The sequence below is a fragment of the Pygocentrus nattereri genome, chromosome 5 (assembly GCF_015220715.1).
Source record: "Pygocentrus nattereri isolate fPygNat1 chromosome 5, fPygNat1.pri, whole genome shotgun sequence".
Classification (NCBI taxonomy): Eukaryota; Metazoa; Chordata; class Actinopteri; order Characiformes; family Serrasalmidae; genus Pygocentrus; species Pygocentrus nattereri.
The window spans coordinates 47456512-47480563 of record NC_051215.1 but is presented as its reverse complement, the minus strand read 5'-3'; the positions used below and the strand labels follow the sequence as shown (position 1 = coordinate 47480563).

Genomic DNA, 24052 nt, shown 5'->3' with positions numbered 1-24052 from the left:
AATGAATGGCATTTGTGTCAGGATGAGAAGTTAGGGGGAGGAGTAGCACTGAGGAAAGAGGTGGGTTTTGAGTTAGGTTTTGAAGGCTGAGATAGAGGATGGACTTTTGAGCAGTAACACATGTTAAATGCAGAAAGATAGTAGTATGTACTTACATGTGGTTCATGCAATTCCATTAACCTCTGTAAACTGCTCCATATTTATGATTTTATACGAGATTTATAACATTTGTTTTTAACATCTTTACTTTGGCCTTTAAACTTTTTCTTTTGGGAATTTAGTTATATTATTTTCAACAGTGACTTCAGACTTAACATATGACTTAAGAATGATGTGGTGTTTAGGCTAAAGCTTAGAGAGTCTAGCCTTTATATATAGTAAGGTTGCAGATTTTGAATATTTTTTCCCTTTAAGTTTATGTAATAAAAGCCATCTTAAATTTTATACACTGTTAAAAATAAAAGTACCATGCAGGATATAATTCATTCATCAGGGTACAAACTGTGTAAATGTTCCCTCAAAGGTACAGCAGCGGTTTTAAGGTCCAATTGTGTACCTTAAATAAGTTTTTCCCAGTGGAAAAGTAGAAATTTGTGTCTTTTTAAACTAATGTTTTAAAACAGAGCAGTAGAATAAAAGCCTGGAGGCGAGGCGGGGTGTGTGGAGTCAGTACAGCTTAGAACAGATCATTTAAATGAATTATGGTTCAGCTATGTTCCCTGACTAAAGGTACTGGGATGTACCCCTGAGGGTACCCCCACAGTGACAAGAGGGGTACTGCCCCAGTGACAGAGTCACACCTTTTTTCCTGAGAGTGTGTGGCTCTTTTACAAACATCTCTGCATCCCCTAAAATTCAAATAAAACAGGCTGTTTTAAGACTGATATATGGTAATGTGTTCTTAGTTCTCTTAGGTTCCTTAGCTGCTATATATACACTGGAATGACATGTTTTGAAACTTTGATAGATACTTACATCATCTAATGGTTTTATTTCAAAATACTGAGCTACATAGTGAGCAGATGGTGAGCTCATCACTTCACCTGGATGACATGTTGCTTTTCATTTCAGTTGTAAGGAGGTCACCCAAAGCGTGAGGTTCTTTCTTTGTTGCATCATAAGATGAAACACAGGGATGATGTCGCCTCATAGGTGACATCAGTTGATTTTGAGGGCAGTGAAGTTAATGACCAGTGTGGCCTGAAAAAAAAAAAAGTCATGTATCGCTGCTGTCAGAAGGAAACCTTGCATCTCCAAAATAGTAACTTTACAGGAGAAGGAAAAACCAGACTTCACTTTCAATATAAGTCAATGGAACCAGAATTTTTCCCATGTCATTTTGGATCGTTTCTTTTAGGCCATTCATGATCAAATTTACAAACAATGTAAAGAGTAACAGATGCTTTTAAATTATGTCAAAAACTGAAAAATGGCAAAAATGGAGATACAAGGTTTTCTTCCAGCAGCAATGATATGTGTGTGTCACTGCTTTTTGGAGAGAGGAAAAATACCCTGAAGAGTACATTTAGAAAGTGAAGCTGGGCAAATTCAAGGCACAGAGACAACAGTATGTAAGCAACTGCTTTCTATATCAATAAAAACCTCCTGGAGGACAAGTACAGTACAGGAATCTCTACACTGAAGTAGCAACACTAAAACTGGATCGGACTGAGCTTCACTGCAAGTCTTCACACAGTCTCTTTCAGCGGATGTGATGTGATTGGATACAGAAGGAAAAATGGACAGAGAGGCTCACAGACAGAAGAATGGAGAGAAAGATGAATAAGCATAGATAGATAAGAATAACAAGAAACTGTATGAATAATACAAATAATAATAATACGTGATCAACTTGATTTTTTCATACCGAATAAAACATTGTGTCTTATTTAAAGTTAATTTAAGCGATTAAAATCTACTGAAAGAACAACAAGTCAGCTGATAGTTGAACTAATTCATGCACTGCATATACAGTTTGAGTACTGTGAATCTAGGTCTTATGATCTTCAAATACAGGAAACGTGGCTGCACGTGATATTATTGTATTCCACTTTTTCACTTTGCACAACAGGATGAACAGAAGTGACCAGGCCTCGACTAAACTGGCCCGCACTTAAACAGCGGTCTGTGGTTGGTCAGTTTGCACTTAAGTGAAACCACTCCTTAATGCACAAACTACAGATGGCAGAGCTTGAGTGCTTACTTTGTTGCACCCTAAGATGAAATATAGGGGTGATGTCACCTCTTCAGGCAGGGAACTGAAAAATGTTGTTTGTATTTGTGTGTGTGTGTGTGTGTGTGTGTGTGTGTGTGTGCGTGTGTGTGTGTGTGTGTTTCATTCTTCTTCGGAAAGAAAATTTGCTGGGAACGGTGAAATTTACTTAACATCCTTTGCATATTTGTTAAAAATACAGATATAGACCTACAGACACAGCAAATAGTATGAGCCCAGCATAACTTTAGATTAATAAAATATTTATTAATTGAAGATATGCAAAATTTCTTCAGCTGATCTCTCTCTCCTTCTCCCTCTCTCTCAGAAAATCACACTAAATCTGCCTTTCCCTCGTGATTTACACTTTTAAGATATTGTAAAGGGAGCGTGATAATTTTGGACATCTAAATTTAACCTACAGTTCATTTTGTAGAACAGCTGCAGAGCATCCATATAGACCTGATACAGACATGACAAATGGTAGAAACGTGTATATATGAGTATGATATCAGGTGCATTGCCAACTCATAATGATTGACGCTTAAATAGATAGCTAGATACTACTAGTCTTGAAGGAAAGTGCATACTGTTCATTGTATTTACATGTTTGTATAGACATACAGGCGTACATGTACACTATATTTCCAAAAGTATTCGGTCGTCTGCCTTCACACGCATAAGAAATTGAGTGGCATCCCATTCTTAATCCATAGGGTTTAATATGATGTCGGCCCACCCTTTGCAGCTATAACAGCTTCAACTCTTCTGGGAAGGCTTTCCACAAGGTTTAGGAGTGTGTTTATGGGAATTTTTGACTGTTCTTCCAGAAGCACATTTGTGAGGTCAGACACTGATTTTGGACGAGAAGGCCTGGCTCGCAGTGTCCACTCTAATTCATCCAGAAGGTGTTCTATAGGGTTGAGGTCAGGACTCTGTGCGGGCCAGTCATGTTCTTCCACACCAAACTGGCTCATCCATGTCTTCATGGACCTGCTTTGTGTACTGGTGTGCAGTCATGTTGGAACAGGACTGTCCCCAAACTGTTCCCACAAATTTGGGAGCATGAAATTGTCCAAAGTCTCTTGGTGCTGAAGCATTAAGAGTTCATTTCACTGGAACTAAGGGGCCGAGCCCAACTCCTGAAAAACAACCCTGCACCATGATCCCCCCTCCACCAAACTTTACACTTGATACAATGCAGTCAGACAAGTACCGTCTCCTGGCAACCACCAAACCCAGACTCATCCATTGGATTTCCAGACGGAGAATCGTGATTGGTCACTCCAGAGAACACGTCTCCACTGCTCTAGAGTCCAGTGGCGGCACTTTACGCCACTGCATTCCATGCTTTACATTGCACTTGGTTATGCTTGGATGCAGCTGCTCGGCCATGGAAACCCATTCCATGAAGCTCTCTACGCTGTCCTTGAGCTGATCTGAAGGCCACATGAAGTTTGGAGGTCTGTAGTGATTAACTCTGCAGAAAGTCGGTGACCTCTGTGCACTATGACCCTCAGCATCTGCTGACCCCGCTCTGTGGTTTTACGTGGCCGACCACTTCGTGGCTGAGTTGCTGTCGTTCCCGATCACTTCCACTTTGTTATGATCCCACTGACAGTTGACTGTGGAATATTTAGTAGTGAGGAAATTTCATGACTGGACTTGTTGCACAGGTGGCGTCCGATCACGGTACCACGCTGGAATTCACTGAGCTCCTGAGAGCGACCCATTCTTTCACTAATGTCTGTAGAAGCAGTCTGCAGGCCTAGATACCTGGTCTTATACACCTATGGCCATGGAAGTGATTGCAACACCTGAATTCATTGATTTCGATGGGTGACTGAAAACTTCTGGAAATATAGTGTATTTATACATGTCTAGATAAATACGTTTAGATACATATGAACTGGAAGAAGCATGAGTGCATTTGAGAGTGGGTAGAGTAGCCACGTTTACATGCAGCCTAATAATCCGTTAATAATCTGGCTAATAGCTCAATCGGAATAGAATACGTCCATGTAAACACCTCAATTGGAATAGTCTTGTCCAATTAAAGCCATTCGGGATACAGTTTCTATCCGATTGAACAAGGTGGCTAAACCTCTAAATAATCAGTTGAATAGAAGAATAATATCCATGTAAACGCCTGAATCCGATTACACTCCAATCGGAACGTGTAAGTACGTTCTACGCATGCGCGTTGCATCATAGCGAAAGGCTTATAACGTTCAACATTATGGAGCAGAAACTGGTCTGCAGAGGTGCTTTAAAAGACGGTGGTGGGACGGACGTCCAGCTTATGCGTTTTAGAGCACAACGTCCTCCTCTCGCCGCTTACTTTACAAGTACATGTGATGTAGGTTTTTTTGAGTCTGACATCAATTTAAAGCAACTAAAAACACAAGCACTGCTCACCGCTGCTCATCTCACTCTGACTGGACCTCCTGCCACGGTAACGTGTACTCTAAGCGCTACTCCACGCATGCGCGTCATTTTTGCATAGGATTACTTGTAGTGAGCATGTAAACGAAGATTTTCCGTCAGGTCGTTGAACAGAGTGAGAATAAGCACCTCAGTCTGAATGCGTAAAAATCATGTAAACACAGCCAGTGACCGGGCTGGTGATCCTCCTCGGCTGTAGTCTGACTCATAAAGCCTATAACGTCCACGGTAACGGTCAGAACATCTTTAGGAGCACTCTGGACCGTGTGTTTACTACGTAGGGGGCAATTGGTCGATTTGAGACACACCCCCCTCTCAGTAGCGCCGCGCGCTCACGAACCACGTAAAAACTGTGTCACCGCCCCCACTGCGCATGCTCGCCGCTCAGGCCCCGCCCCTGTTCCTCTCCAATGGGAGCGCAAAGCCTCCGAGCGGCCGGAGCGCTTGACCGAGACAAAACGAACAGGCGGAGGACGGCCGTGACCGAGAAGACGACCCCTCGAGTGATTAACGGCTTTTCCTCTCCTGCCTGCGGAGGCGTGCGAGCTGAGGAGCCGGTAAGCGAGCGCGCAGTGAGCCGTTCAGCAGACGGAGCGCAGACTAGACCGGCGCTCCGCCAATGGCTGAACGCGCGTTCACGCAGTTTCAGGTTCAGCTACAGCCACGTACGGGTGCGGGAGGGCTGAGCGGGGCAGCGCGGGGCTGCTGAAAGCCGGGCAGGGGCTGTGGAGCGGCTTTGGCTGGAGGAGTCGTGGGGCTGTTCAGCTCAGCAACGCCTGCGGTCTAAGCAGCTCTGCAGAGGAGCCGCTGTAATCCCGCTGGTCTCTGCAGACCGTCGCAGGCGGCAGATGGTGAGACGGCGTGCTGCTCACCTCGCTAACACACCCGGCTGAGCTCGGCGTTTTGCGGTGAACCGCAGAAACGATTTGCTGAGAAACGCGACGTTAATTGAAATGGATGGGATTTAAAGCCCCGTCTACCTGGTGGCTGCAGCCCCCTGTCGGTCACTGCTGAGACCAGCAGGCGGTTGTGAGCGCGTTTAAAGGTGAAAATTCAACCGCACGTTTTTGTCTGTTTTGTCTACCGCAGCAGCGTCAGGGACGTGGTGGTGGTCGTGCGGTGTAGTCTGGATCAGCGGCATCGGGGCCCCCCCTCCATCCTTTCATCCGGGGTTTGTTCATAGCGGTGGGATGCGGAGGGGCTCGATCCGCCTCTTTTCTCGAGCCGCGAGGTCGTTGGTCATCACCGGCGCCATGGGACGTCTGTCCAGCCGGACCCCGTTTTGACTGACGCCCCGCATCTATTCGCCATGGACCCTGAGGAGCCCGGCCAGGAGGTGTGGGAGCCGCCCCCGCACGGCCTCCACGGACCCAACCGGGTCAGGCCTTCATCGTACCGGGCCCTACGGAGCGCCGTGTCCAGCCTGGCGCGCATCGACGACTTCTTCTGCGAAAAGATCGGCTCTGGTTTCTTCTCGGAGGTGTTTAAGGTAAAGTAACACCATCTTTCTCCTAAGACAGCGGTCCCTCGTGCTTGTCCTGGAGGACCACCTGTCCTGCATTTCCCTGCTCTGACCCTCCTGGTCAAGCTAACCAGCTGTTTGAGACGCTCCTCCTGAGCCCTGGAGCTGGAAAAGCCCAGGAGAGCTCCAGGACAAGGACAGCAGAGAATCAATGCACAATACCCGTGGGTTTGTTGAAGGGCAGTCTGTGTACAGCTGTGACCATAACTTAGAATTTGACATGTCATGATGCCTTAACTGAAATGAATTTGGGGTCATTTTGTGACCGTTTGGCCATAAATCGCTCCATTCCAGCTTACTATGGGTGGTAGGGCTGAACGATTTGGGGAAAATATGTGATTTTTCCGATCAATATTGCAGTTGTGATTTAAATGTGATTTGTTTTCTATGAATGAAGCCCCAGATGTTTCTTCTCAGAGAAGACCAGCATGTCGTTTTTTCAGACTCGAGGCTTGAATGCAGGATGTAGTGCGCCAGATTACCAGTTCACAAGATCTTGCATTATTAGGTTAAATTGCTCCACGTGAAACTTGTTCAGTAAAGTAGAAAATTATTAAAGTTCTGACTCCTGCGATTTGAAAATTGCACTCTTTCAAACTGTGATTTCATTTTTGTGTTTGTGTTGTAAAATAATTCTGTTCTGCATATATGTCATTGCGGGTCATTTCTTTTGGTCCATTCATGATGAAAATTACACTCACTGTTAAAGGTAACAGGCATTTTTAAATTGTGATAAAAACTGAAAAATGACTCAAATGGAAATACAAGGTTTTGTTCTGAAAACAGTGAGATTTATATATATTATATACTATATAATATAATTAATATAATATAGTGTGTGTGTGTGTGTGTACTATAATCGATCGCTGTTGTCAGATTAAAACCTTGTATCTCCAAAACGGTAACTTTAGAGGAGAAGGAAAAAACATACTTTCCTTTAAATGTAAGTCAATGGAACCAGACGTCTTGGCGAGTCATTTTGGGTCGCTTCTTTTGGTCCATTCACCATGAGATGTACACAGAGTTGAAAAGACAACAGGCGTTTTCAAATGATGTCAAAACCCAAATAAGCCAAAAATAGACATCCAGGGTTTTGTTCCGACAGCAGCGAGAGATCGATATAATGATGAATCAAATAGCCTTGCTGGGTAGTTTATGGTTTAAAAGGTATCTCTGTTCTTATACAGCAGTGCACGTTTAGCTGCTTTGCTGTGATGATTAGGGATGGGTCAGCATGTGGACCTGCGTGTGGTAGTTCAGTACGGCTCAGGCTTGTTGAATATGCCATAAAAGAGGTAAGAGCATAAATCTCCCATAGTGCACTTTTAAGTGGTTAGTTAGCATGGACTAATTGATGATGTGCCATTAGAAATGCCGTGAATCAGAATGCCTAAATCCCAGTCCTAGTGGGTGATGGTGATTTCCCTGGTCACAGCAGTCCTGGTCCATGCTTCAGCTTTTTCATAGCCAAAAGCCTACAATACATCCATAACAGTTCATCTTACCCAAGTCTGAATCAATGCATGTGCAGAGTAGAGTTGTATAGTTGCTTTATTGTTCTGCCCTGTAACGTTCATCAGGGCTGTAACTGAGCCTTCACTCCATGCTGTTTCAGACATGTCTATTTGGGCATGCATGTGCGCGTGTGCATGCATTTAGTCATAGACATCAGGGTTTGTGCTTACTGATGGGGCAGGTCGGTCCCACTCATCAACATAATAAGATTACAGCCCAGGCCTAAGCAGTCAGACCTGTCACCAGCACTAGTGTGGGGGTTTGTGTACTTGCATCGAACACGTGTTTTGCTCACTTCTTTGCCAGTTTATTGCTGTGGTTCTTTGTGCAGTTCTTACGTTATTTTTTTCTCCATTATGAATAAAGCACAAGCGTTCTTAATAGGCTCTAACTTCAGGTAGAGTGAGGTTAAATATGTCATGTTGGAGATGGCACTGATCTGAGACCAGGTATTGGTATCGGGCCAACATCAGCAGAAAATGCTGGATCAGATATGGTAGAGAAAATTATAAAGAATCTGATCCAATCCTTTAACAAATCTGTCCTGAAATAGTGCAATGCCTCACCGTATGGTGGTGTTGATAACCTTGGTTAAAATGGCTTGGTACTGGTATTGGTACTGGTATTGGTATTGGTACTGGTATTGGCTGATGCAAAGTCTCAATATTATTATTGGACATGGAGTTGTTGTGCCATTGCTGCATCTTGCACATGATGGATACTTATCTATTTTTCGATCATCCTGATTTTCTGCATAATTAAATCACTGAGATTCGATGTCGTTCAGAGTGGTTTAATGTGAAAAGGTCAGTTGTAGAGAAAAAAAATGCTTCAATCTTTTTGCCATTTCAGTGTATTTAAAAAAAAAAAATACATTGAAGGCCAAAACTTTGGGAAAACTTTGGGAAAACAGTATCTCAGGCATCAGACAACACTTTCATAGCCATTTCATGTAATAACTTTCCGTGAGCGAGCGTTAGAGGTTCCTTGGACGTCTGGTTCCTATTACTAACACTATTTTAAATCAAAACTCTCTGAATGACTTTGTTTACATTTTAACCGTTGGACTATACAGAATATTTGAGAAATCAATTGAATTCCTCCTTGTTAGCACAGACATTCCTCCTATTGATCGACGGGTGGAACTCCTCCCTTTCACTGCACCTTTTCAATGTAAATGAGTTCACATCACTAATGATTAACATGCGCTGTAGACGCTCCTTTGTGGACTTTAGAAAGCTCCTGCACGGTGTGCTAGAGACACACACAGTCTTTCCATTGTACATTTCCGTTTTTTGTTTGAAACTGTCATATTTATTGGCGAACAAACACTGAATGACCCTTTCCTTGTTTGCTCATGATGTGAGGCTTGTTGAGTCACTCTGGCAGTTTGAACGTGGGGTAGGGAGACGTCTCGAGCTGCTCGAGGTGGAGAACTGTGTTAGGCAGAGAGTTGGATAGCACTGCAGTGTAAGTACAGCAGTTGTGTGGTTAACTGTAATGCAGACTTGTTTTATGAAAAGGTTTTTACTCCCTTTAGAGCGATCCGTTTCCATTTAATAGTGCGACATAGTAAATGGAATGAATTCGAACACAAATGAATCACGTTTATTGATCATAGTGGGGATCACAGTAAAACCATGTAAGCTGCAATACAGTTATTGATTAGTCTGATTTCTGCCTCTTGTCTATACTCTCAGATACTTTTTCCAAAGTAATATTGATCAGAATGATAATCAGGGCTGTAATTCTCCCTGGGTTTCTGTCTATTTGGGGCTTTTGCATATGACATTTTTCATTTGACGTTCACACTACGCAAAACCTGATCTCTCACCATGATGAATTGTTCTCTGCTTATCATGTATGGGTGCTGTTTGAATAGGAGCACTGACAGAGCTGAATATCATTTGCCTACACAGATGTTAGTCTGTGGGAATTGGGTCAATGTAAGTAGTGCAAAATGAGAATTGATTGCATTTGCAGGAGAGGGACCCAATCCCACCAGGAATGACTTGGATACTCATTCCCAAAATCACCCTTAAAAAATATTTAATGCAGTTATTTAGTACTTTAGCGTTTCAGAAAACGTCCAGTAGGCCGCAGTTTTCACTTGCTCCCATGAGTGAAGCACGAGCTCCTCATCCACTTCCGCTTTCTAAGGCATTCTAAACTATATTTCAAGTCATCCATTCACTAAAGTTACTGTAATGTGGTCTTGTTGCCCTGCAGCTCCTGTGTTGTTCAGTACAGAGGAAACTTTCTCTGATCCATTTGGTCACAATAAACAGATTTCTTGTTTTCGGTCTGTTGTTTCTAAAAAACTGTTTAATTCAAAATTAGGGGAGGGGAGGGGGGGGGGGGGTAATAAATCATGCATGAACTGGTCACATGACACTGGATGCATGTTGGATAAGAATCACTAGACTTAATACTTGTTAAAGATGATTGTGATAAGGTAAGTCACCCTTACCTATCACCAGCCTTCTAAAGCTTTAATAGCCACATAGGGTGTGGATTTTTCTTCTCCTCAGTGATGAGGTGACGTGGGTGCCTTGCAAGAATTTGTCATGCAACTAAAGCTGCATTTATTTCGAACATTTTCCATATGTTAACAATAAATGTTCTATCTAAAATCCTTTGCTGACCAAATGCATTTGAGAAGTAAAATGATTCTGGCCAGCCATAGAGAACTATGTTTGGTATTTTAGAACAATTTAAAAGTCTGACTCTGTAAAGTGGGCTGCATCCAGACAAATCTCTAGTCTGTATTAGGGCTGGTTCCTTTGTTTTAGATTATATTTTGCATGAAAACCCTTTTGAACGTTCCATTTAGAGCTACTGCAGGAAAAAAAGCCTCGGTGCAAATTTGAATATTCAAAGATTTGAAGCACGAATTGCAAAATACTCAGTGAACAGCAGTTTGGCCGTCTATGAACGACAAGTGCTTTAAATTAAAGAGACTGGCCACTTCAGTGTTGCTACTTGTCAGGCTTTATGTGTATGGGCTGAGTGGTACGTGTCAAGTGTCCGACAGGTCTGGTGTGTGTGTGTGTGTCTCTGTGTGTGTGTGTGATGTTATTGTGAAGATGCCCTGGATTCCTGCAGGTCAGGTGGGATGATGGGGAAATCCAGAAAGCCTATTAGTGCTGAGTGGCCACTAATACCCCCCACACTGTACTGACTGTGCACACGCTCCTCACTCTTGCTGTCCCGCTTGTCTTGGTTTCTCTCTCTTTCTGATATTCTCTTATTTGCACATTTTCTCACACTACCCCACTAACATCCAAACCTAGAAACTTGCAGAGCTCTTTCTTCAGGGCTTTACTTCTTCAAATAAGTGTCAGGACTCTCTCAGCTGCAAGCTGCTTCGTCGTTCCCCTTTCTTTTTCTTTATATGCTTCCATCGGTTTCTCTTCCCCTCCACTCTGCTCCTCTTTTCTCTTTTCTCCTGTGCTCTCTTTCTGGCACTATTCCCTTCATCTGTTTGTTTTCAATCCTCCTGCTAATGCATGTTTTTACCACCGCTCTGGCCAGCATATTACTTGGCAGCAGGATCTGCAGCACACAGATCAGATTATAAATATGTTACTGAGTGGAGGTCATGCACACAGACTGCAGTGACCATCAGCTTTCACCATGCTGCAGACCAGCCATGGAGATTATGGAGGCACTGCAAAGCAATACTACCTGTGATCAGGCTCACTTTTGTCAAGTGTGCACATGTGGGTTGAACAAAAATTGAGCATGCAGAGTGTGGCGGTCTGCATGTGGTAAAAACGTGTATATATTGGGACACTATGCAAAATGTAAATACAAGTACAATGCAGTGCATTTGTAAATCCTGTGAACCCTGTGTTTAATTAAAATTGGTACAGTATATCAAATGTATAGGGTTTTTTTGGTAAAATATATGCTCATTTTGAATTGGATGCCAGCAACACATTGTAAAAAAGAAAAAGTTGGGATGGGGGTTGTTTACCTGTTATTTTAACAACGCTCTGTAAGCATTTGGGAACTGAAGAGACCAGTTGTTGTAGTTTTGAAAGTGAAATGTTTTTCCTGTCGTTGCTTTAATACAAGATTCCAGCTGTTCAACAGTTCCGGGTCTGCTTTGTCGTATTTGGTGCTTCATGAAACTCAAAATGTTGTCAGTGGGTGACGGGTCTGAACCGCAGACAGGCCAGCTTAGCACCCGGACTCTTTTAATACAGAGCCATGCTGTTGTGATACAAGCGGAATGTGGTCCAGCATTGTCTTACGGAAGTAAACGCGGCCTTTCCTGAAGATGTCTGGTTGACCGTGTTGCTAACGGCAACGGCTGAATGAATTAATGTAGCATTAATGTAGATGCTGAGGATGCTCTGTCCATGATTTTCTAAATCAGATTTCAAATTTTTGTTAGTTGGACCACCGAACACTTCGCCTGCCTGTCTAAAATGAGCTGGGGCCCAGTGAAGGTGGCAGTTTTTCTGGATTCTGTTTGTGTGGTTCCTTTTTTTTTGCATGGTAGAATTGTAGCTTGCTTGGAAGTGCTCCTGAGTCCATGCAGTGATTTCCACTATGGAATCATGTCTTTTAATGCAGTGCTACCTGAGGGCCAGTGTTGGTTTTTGGACTTCTCCGTTAAATACAGAGATTTCTCTGGATTCCCTGTATCTTTTAATGGTATTATGTACCACAGATGATGGATTCCCAGAGTTCTTGACTATTTTATCTTGAGAAACATTATTCTTGAATTGGTGCAGTATTTGCCTGCGTGGTCTTTGTTGCCAGTTAGCCACCAGATTTATTATTTTATTTTTTTTATTTAAGTGTTACACAAATTTGCCAGTCTTTTGTTGCCCTGTCCCAACTTTTTTGTTGAGCTTGTTGAAACTGGCACAGGTGTCAATGTAAATATCGTGACACTTAGCAGTCCCTAATCTCATGGGCAGTCGTGGGTTGGAGGTTAGGGAACCAGCCTTGTGACCGGAAGGTCGCCGGTTCGATCCCCAGAGCCGACAGCACATGACAGGAAGACACCTAACTCTCAACTGCTCCCCGGGTGCTGCGGATTGGGCTGCCCACCACTCCGGGCAAGCGTGCTCACTGCCCCCTAGTGCATGTGTGCTCACTAGTGTGTATGTGGTGTTTCACTTCACGGATGGGTTAAATGCGGAGGTGAAACCTCCCCATTGTGGGACTAATAAGGGTCTGACAAGGGTGTGACGTAGTTAAACTTCTGGAAAGGGCGGTCAAATCTGTAAGTTTAAAATGTTGTCTAAATTATGACCATATTCTGAGTGTGGAACATATAATTGTGTGTGTGTGTGTGTGTGTGTGTGTGTGTGTGTGTACATTATATAGTAGGAACACCCACTATTGTGTCTGATATAGTAATGAATACGCTTGAATTTCCTCCCAAAAAGTTACCCTACCCCTCACCTCACCCGATAAAATGAATAAAAATACTTTATACGATACATAAATTACTCAGTTCTTTTTTTTTTTTGCATTTGGAATCAGTATAAAAGTCTAAATTCTGGAATTGTGACGGCCCTAGTTGCCTCATTTTAAACAGTTTGTCTATCGGTCTCACAGGTACAGCACAGAATCACAGGGCAGGTGATGGCTCTGAAGATGAACACTCTGGCCAGCAACAAAGCCAACATGCTGAGAGAGGTGCAGTTAATGAACCGCCTCTGCCATCCCAACATCCTAAGGTCTGACACAAATTCATACCACTGTTTTCCCCTTAAAACCCCTATTATGGGGATTGTGAGTGATTTGAATTCTGGCTTTGCGGTTTAAAACATGATATTAATCCATGGATGCGCTAAATCTCAGAGAGGTAGATGACCGTGCAAAATTTCTCTCTCTCTCTCTCTTTTTCCACAGGTTTTTAGGGGTGTGCGTCCATGAGGGCCAACTCCACGCTCTGACTGAGGTGAGACACTGGTGTCTATAGTAACAGAAAGCAGAAGTGTCTCCACAGACTGGAGAGAGGATATAAAGTTGTTCCGAAATGTAATAGGCTGTCTGGTTGTCATGGTTACAGTACATCAATGGGGGCAATCTGGAGCAGCTGCTGGACAGTGACATGTACCTGTCGTGGGTGGTGAGAATAGGCCTGTCTTTAGACATCGCACGGGGGTTACAGTACCTCCACAGCAAGGGCATCTTCCACCGAGACCTCACCTCCAAGGTACACACACAAAATATAATCCAGCTGTATTGTCATTTACTAGGAATCATTATTTTTGACAGTTTTTACAGTTTGATCATTTACTTTTTTTAAGAACAAAGTTTTAATATTTCCATATTGTTCCTTTGATGTATATTTATATTTAATTTTGTCAGATTTGAATTCCCAGTTAAGTACATAGATTTAAATATTCACGCATATCCCAGGTATATGTCCATTGTATGTACAGTGGACGGAAGCTCATCATATTGTTATATTTGCAGAACTGTCTAGTGCGCTGTGAGAACGGCCTTTTCACGGCTGTGGTTGGAGACTTTGGGCTGGCAGAGAAAATCCCTGATTACAGGTTAATGCCTTTTCACATTCCTACAAATTTCTGCAAAATCCCACTATGATCACACGCTGATAACTCACATCTATTGTTTAAATGTCCGAAAACATGCTGTCTTTTTTGAGATGCGCAGCAGTAATTTTCTTTGTCTTATTAGTTTGATTTAATTCCTAAATTAAATTCCTAAAAGATTTTAAAGTTATGATTGCTGAAACAAAAAAAAGAATATTTATTAGCAAGAATCAATTTTATTGACTACTACATAATCATCCTGAGAATAAGCAAGGTTGCGAGGAGAACAAAGATGATGTCATAGGACAGAGCAACAACAGGACGGAGGCCGAGCAATATATCGGACAAGTCATTTTCGGTAAATCTTGGACTGACTTTTACTTGTTGGTGAAAGCTAAAAGAGATAAAAGGATGCAAGACAGTCTCAGGCCTAACAGGTAACCAGCGGAAATCTGACGGCACAGTGATCAACCCCAACAGTGTTCTTTGAGATAAAGCGGCGTAGGCTGTAACTTTATAGGCCTCATCCCTGGCTCAAGGAGTTTTTCCGAAGTCCTCTAACCTCAGTCCTCTTTCAGGCTATGGTTAGCATGCAAAGAAATAAATTCTTCTCACACCGGAAAGTTTGGTCAGTCTTTGTCAATCTCGCCCCAAATAAGTCTTGAAGGTTTGTATCCTCATAATAATCCTGTGATATTATTCTGCCTTATAAGTCAATATGACTTTCTCTTCTGATGTTCTTTGCAGATGTGCTGAATTCCATCTACCTGGCAGAATCTGACTCCCCTTTGCGAGCATGCTGCAGGTTACACTCGCAATTTCGCTTGTTTACACATAAAAGTGGAAATCGCGAGTGTAATCTGCAGCATCCACAATGCCTGCGTGATGCGCATGCATGCGAAGGGGAATTGTATTTGGCCTCCTTTAGCTTGTCAACCATTGCATGTGTACATGAGGGGGGGCTCAGTATTTATGACAGCGGTATAAAAGTGAAATACTTGTTACATCTCAAATCATTTAGAAGCCGATTGTATTAATAATAATTGTGCTGGCTAGTATCAGTAGCATCGCCATTGTTGATGGCTAGGGGGCGTGATCGGATGATGGTACATTCCCACCTTCCAGCTAATCTAGTGTGGCTTAAAGTGGTTGATTTAAGACCAGGTAGCTGTTGGGCCAAGGATGCATAAAAATGAGGATGGCTGTGGGTAAACGCTTCTGCACCATTTAGTACATCTATTGAGTGCACTTATTCAGAAAATTGGCAGGAGCACAAGTTTTTAAAATAAACGAGTGCTCTTTAAACGCCCGTGTTATCCGCTTTCTTTTTGATTTCATTAACTGACTGGACTGCATGTTCTGCAGAAGCGCACTGCATCACACTACACAAGCTCAATCGGTACACCTGCAGTCATGGGTGGGTGACCTAGAACATGCACACACAATGATGGTATTATTTGGGTTCTGCCCTTTGCGCACAGACCGTGTTCAGCAGACAGGATTCTGCTTTTAGTTCATCAAGCTTAGCACTGTCTTGCTGTCTTTCAGTGATGGTGTGGAAAAGCAGCCTCTGGCCATAGTGGGTTCCCCATACTGGATGGCTCCAGAAGTTCTGCGAGGAGAGTTTTACAATGAGAAGGTACATCAGCAATGCTGTTTCAGCAAGTTTCTCCTGATGATGCTCTGCTGCAGTTATTACAAATTGAGATGAGCAGTGTAACAATATTTATCCTTATATTGATGTTAAATTACATCACATAGTGTCACAATATGAAGGGTTTCATTCCACATTATAGACCCATTACAAGAATTTCTTTTGTGATCTACATTGTTGGGAGTGAGTTTTCACATAGAAGAAATGCCAGTGTTACATTCTGATTAATATAACACTTAATAGAGACAGAAAAATGTGTTACATTGAACATCACCTATTTTTTCTTATATAATGTTATTCATAATATCATTTTGGAATGAAGCTCTTCATACACTTTTCTGAAGAAGTTATGGATAATGGAAAATGCACCCCACATGTAAGCATTATGCAAACTGCTTAACAAAATAAGCTAGTAAGCTAGTAAGCAATCTCAAGGTGAAAACTGGGTAACTGTGAGTAGAGTGATGGTGTCCCAGTGGTGTCCAAACTTGTCCTCAAAGACTAGATGTGGCTTCAGGATTTTATTCCAACAAAGCAGGAGCACACGCGAGCTGTGATCCAAACGCTTGGCAGCGTTACTAGAGTGCTACGTCAACAAAGGTTGTTCCAATCAGAAGGGTCCTTGGAACACAGAAATGGAGCCTGTATTTTTATTTTCAGTATTTGAGCTTTTGAATCTGACCCAAAGAAAGTTCCAGAGAAACACTGGCAGATGAATCCAAGTAGTATAAGTGTTTTTTAAAATGCCAGGAAAGTGTGTGTGTGTGTGTGTGTGTGTGTGTGTGTGTGTGTGTGTGTGTGTGTGTGTGTGTGTGTGTGTGCACTTTATTGTATATGTGTTTGTGTACAGTGAAGACGGGAGATTAAATGTAACTGATTTTGGGAGTTGATCCATTTTGGATTAAAAACAGGAAATTTTTTGCTTTTCACATTTACATCTTTTACATATTTGTAAAAGCCTGGCTTTTGGAATGCAGCTGTGATGGGTTGAAGACTGAGACCAACTGAATAGACAAGTTTGTTTGTTTGGAGTGAAAACTTGCAGTCACACCATCTCTTTGCAGATAAGATTGGACACCGCTGCATTAACCCTACTTGTCTGGGTTTACAAACTTTGGATTTGTGTATGCACTAAATGTAATATTGCATCATTGCTCTATTTCTTAACAGGTGGATGTTTTTGCGTATGGCATCATTCTGTGTGAGATCATTGCCCGTATTGAGGCCGACCCAGATGTGCTCCCCCGAACAGAGGTACTTCTTTGCATTAGCGTAAACCTTTCAATCCCACCTACAAAGCCACATTTCTAAACTACTGTTCCCTGTATTGGAGAACTTACTGGTACTGGAGTGTTATACACTGTTGTGACACACTGCTACATGCGTTTTTCAAATGAGTGGTGAATTTTTATGACTTTATGCAGCGTATTCAAGCATGCAAATGAAATTCTAATCGGCTGAGAGAGAGACCGACAGAGAGAGAGAGAGAGACCGACAGAGAGAGAGAGAGAGAGACCGACAGAGAGAGAGAGAGAGAGACCGACAGAGAGAGAGAGAGAGAGACCGACAGAGAGAGAGAGAGAGACCGACAGAGAGAGAGAGAGAGAGACCGACACAGAGAGAGACCGACACAGAGAGAGACCGACACAGAGAGAGAGAGAGAGAGAGAGAGACCGACACACAGAGAGAGAGAGACGGACCGACAGAGACCTACCATTTGGCACAGCAGCCTTCATAAAATGTGCAACCTAACTTGTTTGTTCTCTTTGAGAATATGCTTTTCAAAACCAGAGGAGTTTCGTCTTTAATTCACGTTTGCTGTGATGCCTCTGACTGTCTCTGTGTAGGACTTTGGACTGGATGTCCAGGCTTTTGAGCATATGATTGGAGACTGTCCACCAGCTTTCCTTAGCCTGGCTGTTAACTGCTGCAATGTAAGACCCGCTCGCAAAACCTCTTCCACACTGATTTTCTTCTGAATGCAGACTGTGCTGTATCCTGTGCTTTACCTTTCCAAATCGTTTTATTTTTTTCCCGCTTTTCCTGGTAGATGTGTGCAAAAAGTCGTCCGTCCTTCTCAGACATCGTTGTTAGCTTGGAGAGGATGGAGAGGGAGAGGGAGAAGACTGAGACACCAGTTATCCTTGGTGAGTGGTGCTGTAAACAAAAATATATGAAAGAGAGAATTCTTTTTATTTTTTGTATTTTTTTTGGTGATCAAAAGTTTTTATCCACTCGCCTCATGACAGTTCAGTACCAAACCATGTACATATCCAGGGCCTTCCAAAAAAATTAACAGTATGGGGCTTGGTCTGCCCAAATGAGTAAAGTACAGGATAAAATGACCAGTGAATTCCTAACATAGCAGATAACCTGGAGACATTGGAGCACATCGTTTTAAGCATCCAAACATATGCCACATCCCTATAACTTAAAACACACCAGAGAAGAGTTTAAAGGCGAGAGCGTATCAGAAATGTCTGTTCAGTCTCTGATTGTTCTAAGAGTGGCTTTATTGATCTGAGCCGTCAAACGCTGGAATAATACAGTGCATTTAAACTGTGGGAACCACATCCTTTTAAGAAGCTTCCTGGCTCAGACCATGATTGAAGGATGTTTATTTGGCAGCTGTTGAAGCTGTGCATAAAACTCTTTGCTGACTTGGAGATTGAGAAGATAATCAACATTCAGCAAACAGACGACAAAGTTTTTCTTATTATATTGTCTCTGTTGAACAAACTTTTCTTTGGTCTTTAGTAGTTGGTAGTTAGTTCATCTGTTCCTGCTATGAATGTTCAGGAAACTTCACTATGAACAGAATCAATACATAAGAAGAAGAAACTAAATAGAAAATGTTCAGAGATGTAAAGAAGTCCTTTGTTTGGGTGGGGGGGGAAAGAGTTTGCATAATTTCCCCTATTAACTCAAATGTAGGTGATAAGCCAGAGCATGTTTAGTGTTCAAAGTTGAACTTCTTTAAATTTTGCACTGGATCTGTGTGGCTAGTGCCTATTTTCAGGTTGCATGGCTAAATTACACCTTTTTCTTCAAACTATAACTAGTTGTTGAAGAAATTCCATGTGTTTCTTTAAATTGCTGCATAAATCAGTATTGAAATATAAACTGATGTATAAAGTATAAATGTGCTGACTCATTTGTTTACAGTGGTGACGATAGGAAGCAGGAGTCAGTGTTTTCTAAAACCTACTTATAAAACATTTCGAAACACATTTTATAAGTAACCTTAATTTTTAGGAAATTGTAATTTAGGAAAATGTGGGAAATCACAAAATCTGCAATCTTTGGAGACTTGTTTTGCCATACAACACCCTGCATGTACATCTCTGCCATGAGTGGCTTTAAAAATATTTTAATGATATCTGCTGTGAAAATGTAACGTTTAAAACCGCGTTTGACATCACGAAAAGGATTCAGACTTGGACTGTGAATGACTGACTGTTTTCCTGGGATTCCCTTTTAAGTAATTTCATATAGACTTTGTGGTTTCTGATATACTGTCATCCTAAAAAGTGGAGAACGTGTGGACAAAACACCGGGCGTTACAATGTTTTGTTTTACTTCTGCAAAAACCAAAGAAGCAAATGTTTCGTCCCCTGGCTTTGCATGACTAAAACTGGAGGAAAGGGAAAATTGCGCACCTTTTTCTTTAGAAGCTAATATGCCCGTAGTAATGTAGCCCGTTTCCTGTTTACTGTGCAGAATTCATTCCTACCTTTTACCTTTCTGCATCCTCAGAACCTGTTGCCATCGACGAGAGCCCGTACAGGAGGAGGAATTCTCCGTGTCCCGTGGGTGACCAGCGTCTGTCCCGGAGTCAGTCTGACATGCTTCCGCCAGCTGCATCTCCATGCCTCGGCACCCCGGCGCGAGTCAACCCCTTCTCCCTCCGCCATGACTTGAATGGTGGCCGCATCAAGCTGTTCGACACACCCAGCAAATCGGTCATCTCCCTCACCTTCACTCTGCCCCCACCACCTGACCCCTGTGCCTCACCGCCCTTGGGTGGGATCTCGCCACCCCGCAGGTGCCAGTCTCTGCCCTGCACACCCGAACTAGGACGTCCTCTGGCTTTGTTTCGAGAGCCTGAGACTCTAAGTGTGGAGGAGGAACAGGAGGAAAAGGGGCAAGAACTGAAGAATGGAGGGATGGAGGAGAGGGGAAAAGGGCTGGAGGTTTCAGACAACCTATGCCAGGACTCTGGTTTAGCACTGGAGCTAGAGATGGTGTCTTTGGAACGGGTGGAGGAGGAGGACGAAGGTCAGGCAGAGGCGGAAGGTCTTTATTGCTCAGAACCCATGGACTGCAGCAGCTCACCTGAGGGTGCCCTCAGCATGACAGGAAAGACCCTCTTCATCAGCAGCTCTTCTTCGTCGTCGTCTTCTTCCTGTCGGCAGCCCAATGGCTGGCCCAGGCCGGTTTCGAACGGGCCTCCGTCTCTACCTCCTCTGCCCCGCCTGGACAACAACAACAGTTGCCTGCTGGGAGCTGGCAGGATACCATCGTGGGCTAGGCTTAATAGCTACCGTGGCCGCCGTGCTCAAGAGCCACTAGCGCCCCCTGCTGAGCAGGATGAAGTCATTTCCTGTCCGAGCTGTTGCCTAGTCGGCTTTAGCTTTCCTTCCGTGTGCCTGCGTGGAGCGCCGCCCACTCGGCCTCTGCCACGTCCATACAGGAACCTTAATGGCAGGGAGGCAGCAGCTGCCACTGCCACGGCAACCAAAGGACTTCTTTGTCGAGGAGCAAACGGCCTGGCTGTGGCCACAGCACCATGCGAGCCAGGGCTGCCGCTCCCAGAGGCACAGACTTAGTGAGTGCTCCCTCTGGTGGAATGGTGATGTAACCCTGCTCTCCTAGACTTGGCACCAAGGCTGTGCTAAATAGTGCTATGGATACATTATTTGTGACTGTGTGCTGTGAAATGAGGAGAAAGCATTATAGGGACAGTGGATAAGGAGCTTGCCTTTTTGTGTGTGTGTGTGTGTGCGTGTTTGGTACAGAGAGAGAAGAGTGAGAGAAAAGAATGGAGGGCTATATGTGCAGTATGGAAAATCTTGTTTTGGCTGCACTGTGATGGTTTATTTATTTATTTATTTAAAATTTTTTGGGAGAAGGTGCTATTTTGGCTACACAAACCTTCAACTTCATAATCCACTGTGCTAAAAATGCCCTAAAACGCTGTATGTGAGAGAGAGTATGAATGGGATGTTATACGAGTGTAAATTTTTATTTACTTTGGCAATCATTCCTCTCTAACTGAGGATTGTTCACTTGGTGTGGTGGAGTGAGAGAGAGGTGGACACGGTGTGCTTGAGAGACGCATCCGATTTCTTGCGGATGTCCGAAAAGTGTGTTGATTTATATTTTGCATCTAGAAGCAATGTGTGCAATAAGTCAGTGTTGATTTAACCAAGTTGTACATACTTTTTTCTCTTTTTTAAATGTGTAATACATTTCGAGTATGATGGGGAAAATGGTTTTGCTTGTGATGTACAGCGTCATTTTTCTGTCTCCCTCTAGTGGTAGAGAGGATCCTTGCTGGCCAGGTTATTGCTGCTTAATGAAGTTCAAGTACTGTTTTGTATGCGTATTTACTCAAAAGTGCGACAACCAGATCACACAGGACGGACGTCTACTTGGATTTAAAGTTATTGTGACAATAATAGACTTTTCCTGTTAGGAAAAATGCAAATGACGCTGAAGGGCTGAGACTGGAACTCAAGAAGATGCCCACATCAGAAATTACGTAGCATTTATACCACTTTCCCAGACGAAATGAAATGCTATCAAAGTTTCCTGAAGTTTTAAGGTCTTCATGAAAAGAGATACATGTTCGATGTCCTGTGTACTCTGGTCCACTTCCTCTCTGATGTAACAGCATGACTTCTGAACTTTTATCATATCCCTTAAGTTCATCCAAAGAGTTCTTTCAAGCCTGTTTTAGAACACCTGCCCACGTTTGAGTGTTGAAAGCCTCTGCATGCAGAGAATTGTGCAAAAGGCCGATCTGTACATACCAATGCATGACCGACACTGGCCAACTCTCGCCATATCCTTGGTTTGGTACTTTATCTGCAGACTGCCGTGTTTAGCCAGCGGTATGTCCGCAGAGGTTCCTGTTCTGTTGTGATATCGTACAGAGTGCTTTGGTGGAAATTAGATATGGATGTGGTAGGAAGAAACGCTTGAAACACTGTTGGTAAACTAATAAGCTATCTTTTTGAAATAGAACAGAAATTTCGAAGTGCGAGATGTATTTAATTTCAAAGTGAAAATAATAGTTTGTGCTGGTCACTCGAGTTTGACTACTCACCAGTTTTTTTTTTCTGAAAGGCATTCACTTTTCAGATCAACTATTGTTGAGTGCCTCATTGATAGTATATAGGTATCATTTTGATCAATAGGTAATCGAAGGATATTGAATTGGTTATACGTTCCATCTCTTGAGTGCTAGTAGAGGAAGCTTGTAATTGACACAGTGGATGTAAAGATGGAGTTGTGTTTGATTCTTAAGTGTGAATTTACTGTGTAAAGTTTAGTTTGTTTTTACTTTTTTCCCCCCTTTTTAAAGCACTTATCACAGTGAATATTACCAGTTCTGGGGAGAATCAGCTTTAATAAATGTCAGCGATTCATGTTATTTATCAAACTGTCTTCATTAAAATATTGAATGTAACCAGTGACTCTTTCTGCTGTATAACAAACATGAGAATTTTTTTTACAAAGGTGAGTGTTCATATCATATACATGCACAGTGATAATCATATCAGTCAATCTGTATCAGCGCATAATTGCTTTAAGTAATGTTATTAGTATTGCACGGATGGCAAAACTTCGTATGTCCAAGGAAAAACTGTTCATAGCTTTTTAACTTGAATGTAGAGACTTTTCCGAGCAATTTTGGGCCATTTCAAGGAAATCTTACCTACAACTTCATCATGTAAGCCAACATCTTAAGTATGGAAAAGTTCTAGACAAACCAGAGGCATTTTGGGAAGAAATGGTATCTAAAGATGAAGTAAAAAGGAGCTCATTGGCCACGTTCACCAATAGCTGCATTTGATGAAAAGAACACCTTGCCCAACTGATAAGCATGAGGGTCAACGTTCTATGGTTTGGGATTGCATGCTATGCCAGTGGCACAGGAAACTTTGCACATAAAGTGCACATGGACTCCATTAAATATCGGCAAATGTGACCCAGTCAGTGAAGAAACCTAAAAAGGCTGTTTTCTACAACTTTCTTTGGGTCACTCTACAACGATCCAAAACATACTTCAGAATATACCATGAGCTACGTCTAGAAATACGAGCTGAAGCATTTGGAATGGCCCCTTACAGTCTACATCTTGTACGTCATTGAAAATCTGCTGGTAGATTTAAAATCACAGAACTAGGAAGCATTCTGTAAAGCAGTGAGGGTGAAAAATTCCTGAAACAAGAATAATAAAAGAAGTACCATCTGGCATCCAAATGTGTTTACAGTGTTACTACTACTGCCTTCATGATTACCGTACAAACACAATTACTGCAATGTGTCCAGGGGTGTTCAAACTTTTGCAGGCCGTTGTATACACTCGCCAAGCACTTCATTAGAAACACCTGTACACCAACTCGTTCATGCAATTATCTAATCCGCCAAGCATGTGGCATCCGTGCAGTGTATAAAATCGTGTAGATACAGGGCAGCAGCTTCAGATAATGTTCACATCAATGGGCAAAAATGTGGTCTCAGTGATTTGGACCTTGGAATGATTGTTGGTGCCAGACCGACTCAGAGTATTTCTATGGGATTTTCATACACAACAGTCTTTACAGTTTACTTTGAATGGTGCAATAAAGAAAAAAAGACTTCCAGTGACTTGATTCTATGGGCAGTTCTGTGGACAGTATGCCTTGTTGATGAGAGAGGTCAATGGAGAATGGCCTGACTGGTTAGAGCTGACAGGAAGGCTGCGGCAACTCCGACAACCACTCTAGAGTTGTGAGCAAGAATGTATCTCAGAATGCACACGTTAAACCTACAACAGCAGAAGACCACACTGGATTCCAATTCTGTCAGCCAAAAACGGAAAGCTGAAGCTGCAGTGGACAAAGGCTCACCAAAACTGGACAGTTGAACATTGGAAAAAACGTAGCCTGGTGTGATGAGTCTTGAGG

At 42.7% G+C, this 24052-nt stretch overlaps 1 protein-coding gene across 1 annotated transcript; it reads left to right on the top strand.

Moving 5' to 3' along the window:
* Window positions 1–5052: 5052 nt before the first annotated feature.
* Window positions 5053–22569, top strand: si:ch211-113e8.3 (dual specificity testis-specific protein kinase 2). Its single transcript, XM_017710198.2, has 11 exons — window positions 5053–5214; window positions 5747–6146; window positions 13275–13396; window positions 13572–13620; window positions 13732–13878; window positions 14142–14224; window positions 15770–15860; window positions 17046–17129; window positions 17723–17809; window positions 17926–18022; window positions 19632–22569. The coding sequence occupies exons 2-11, from the start codon at window positions 5967–5969 to the stop codon at window positions 20702–20704; spliced, it is 2013 nt and encodes a 670-aa protein (XP_017565687.2). The 5' UTR covers window positions 5053–5214; window positions 5747–5966; the 3' UTR covers window positions 20705–22569.
* Window positions 22570–24052: the final 1483 nt, after the last annotated feature.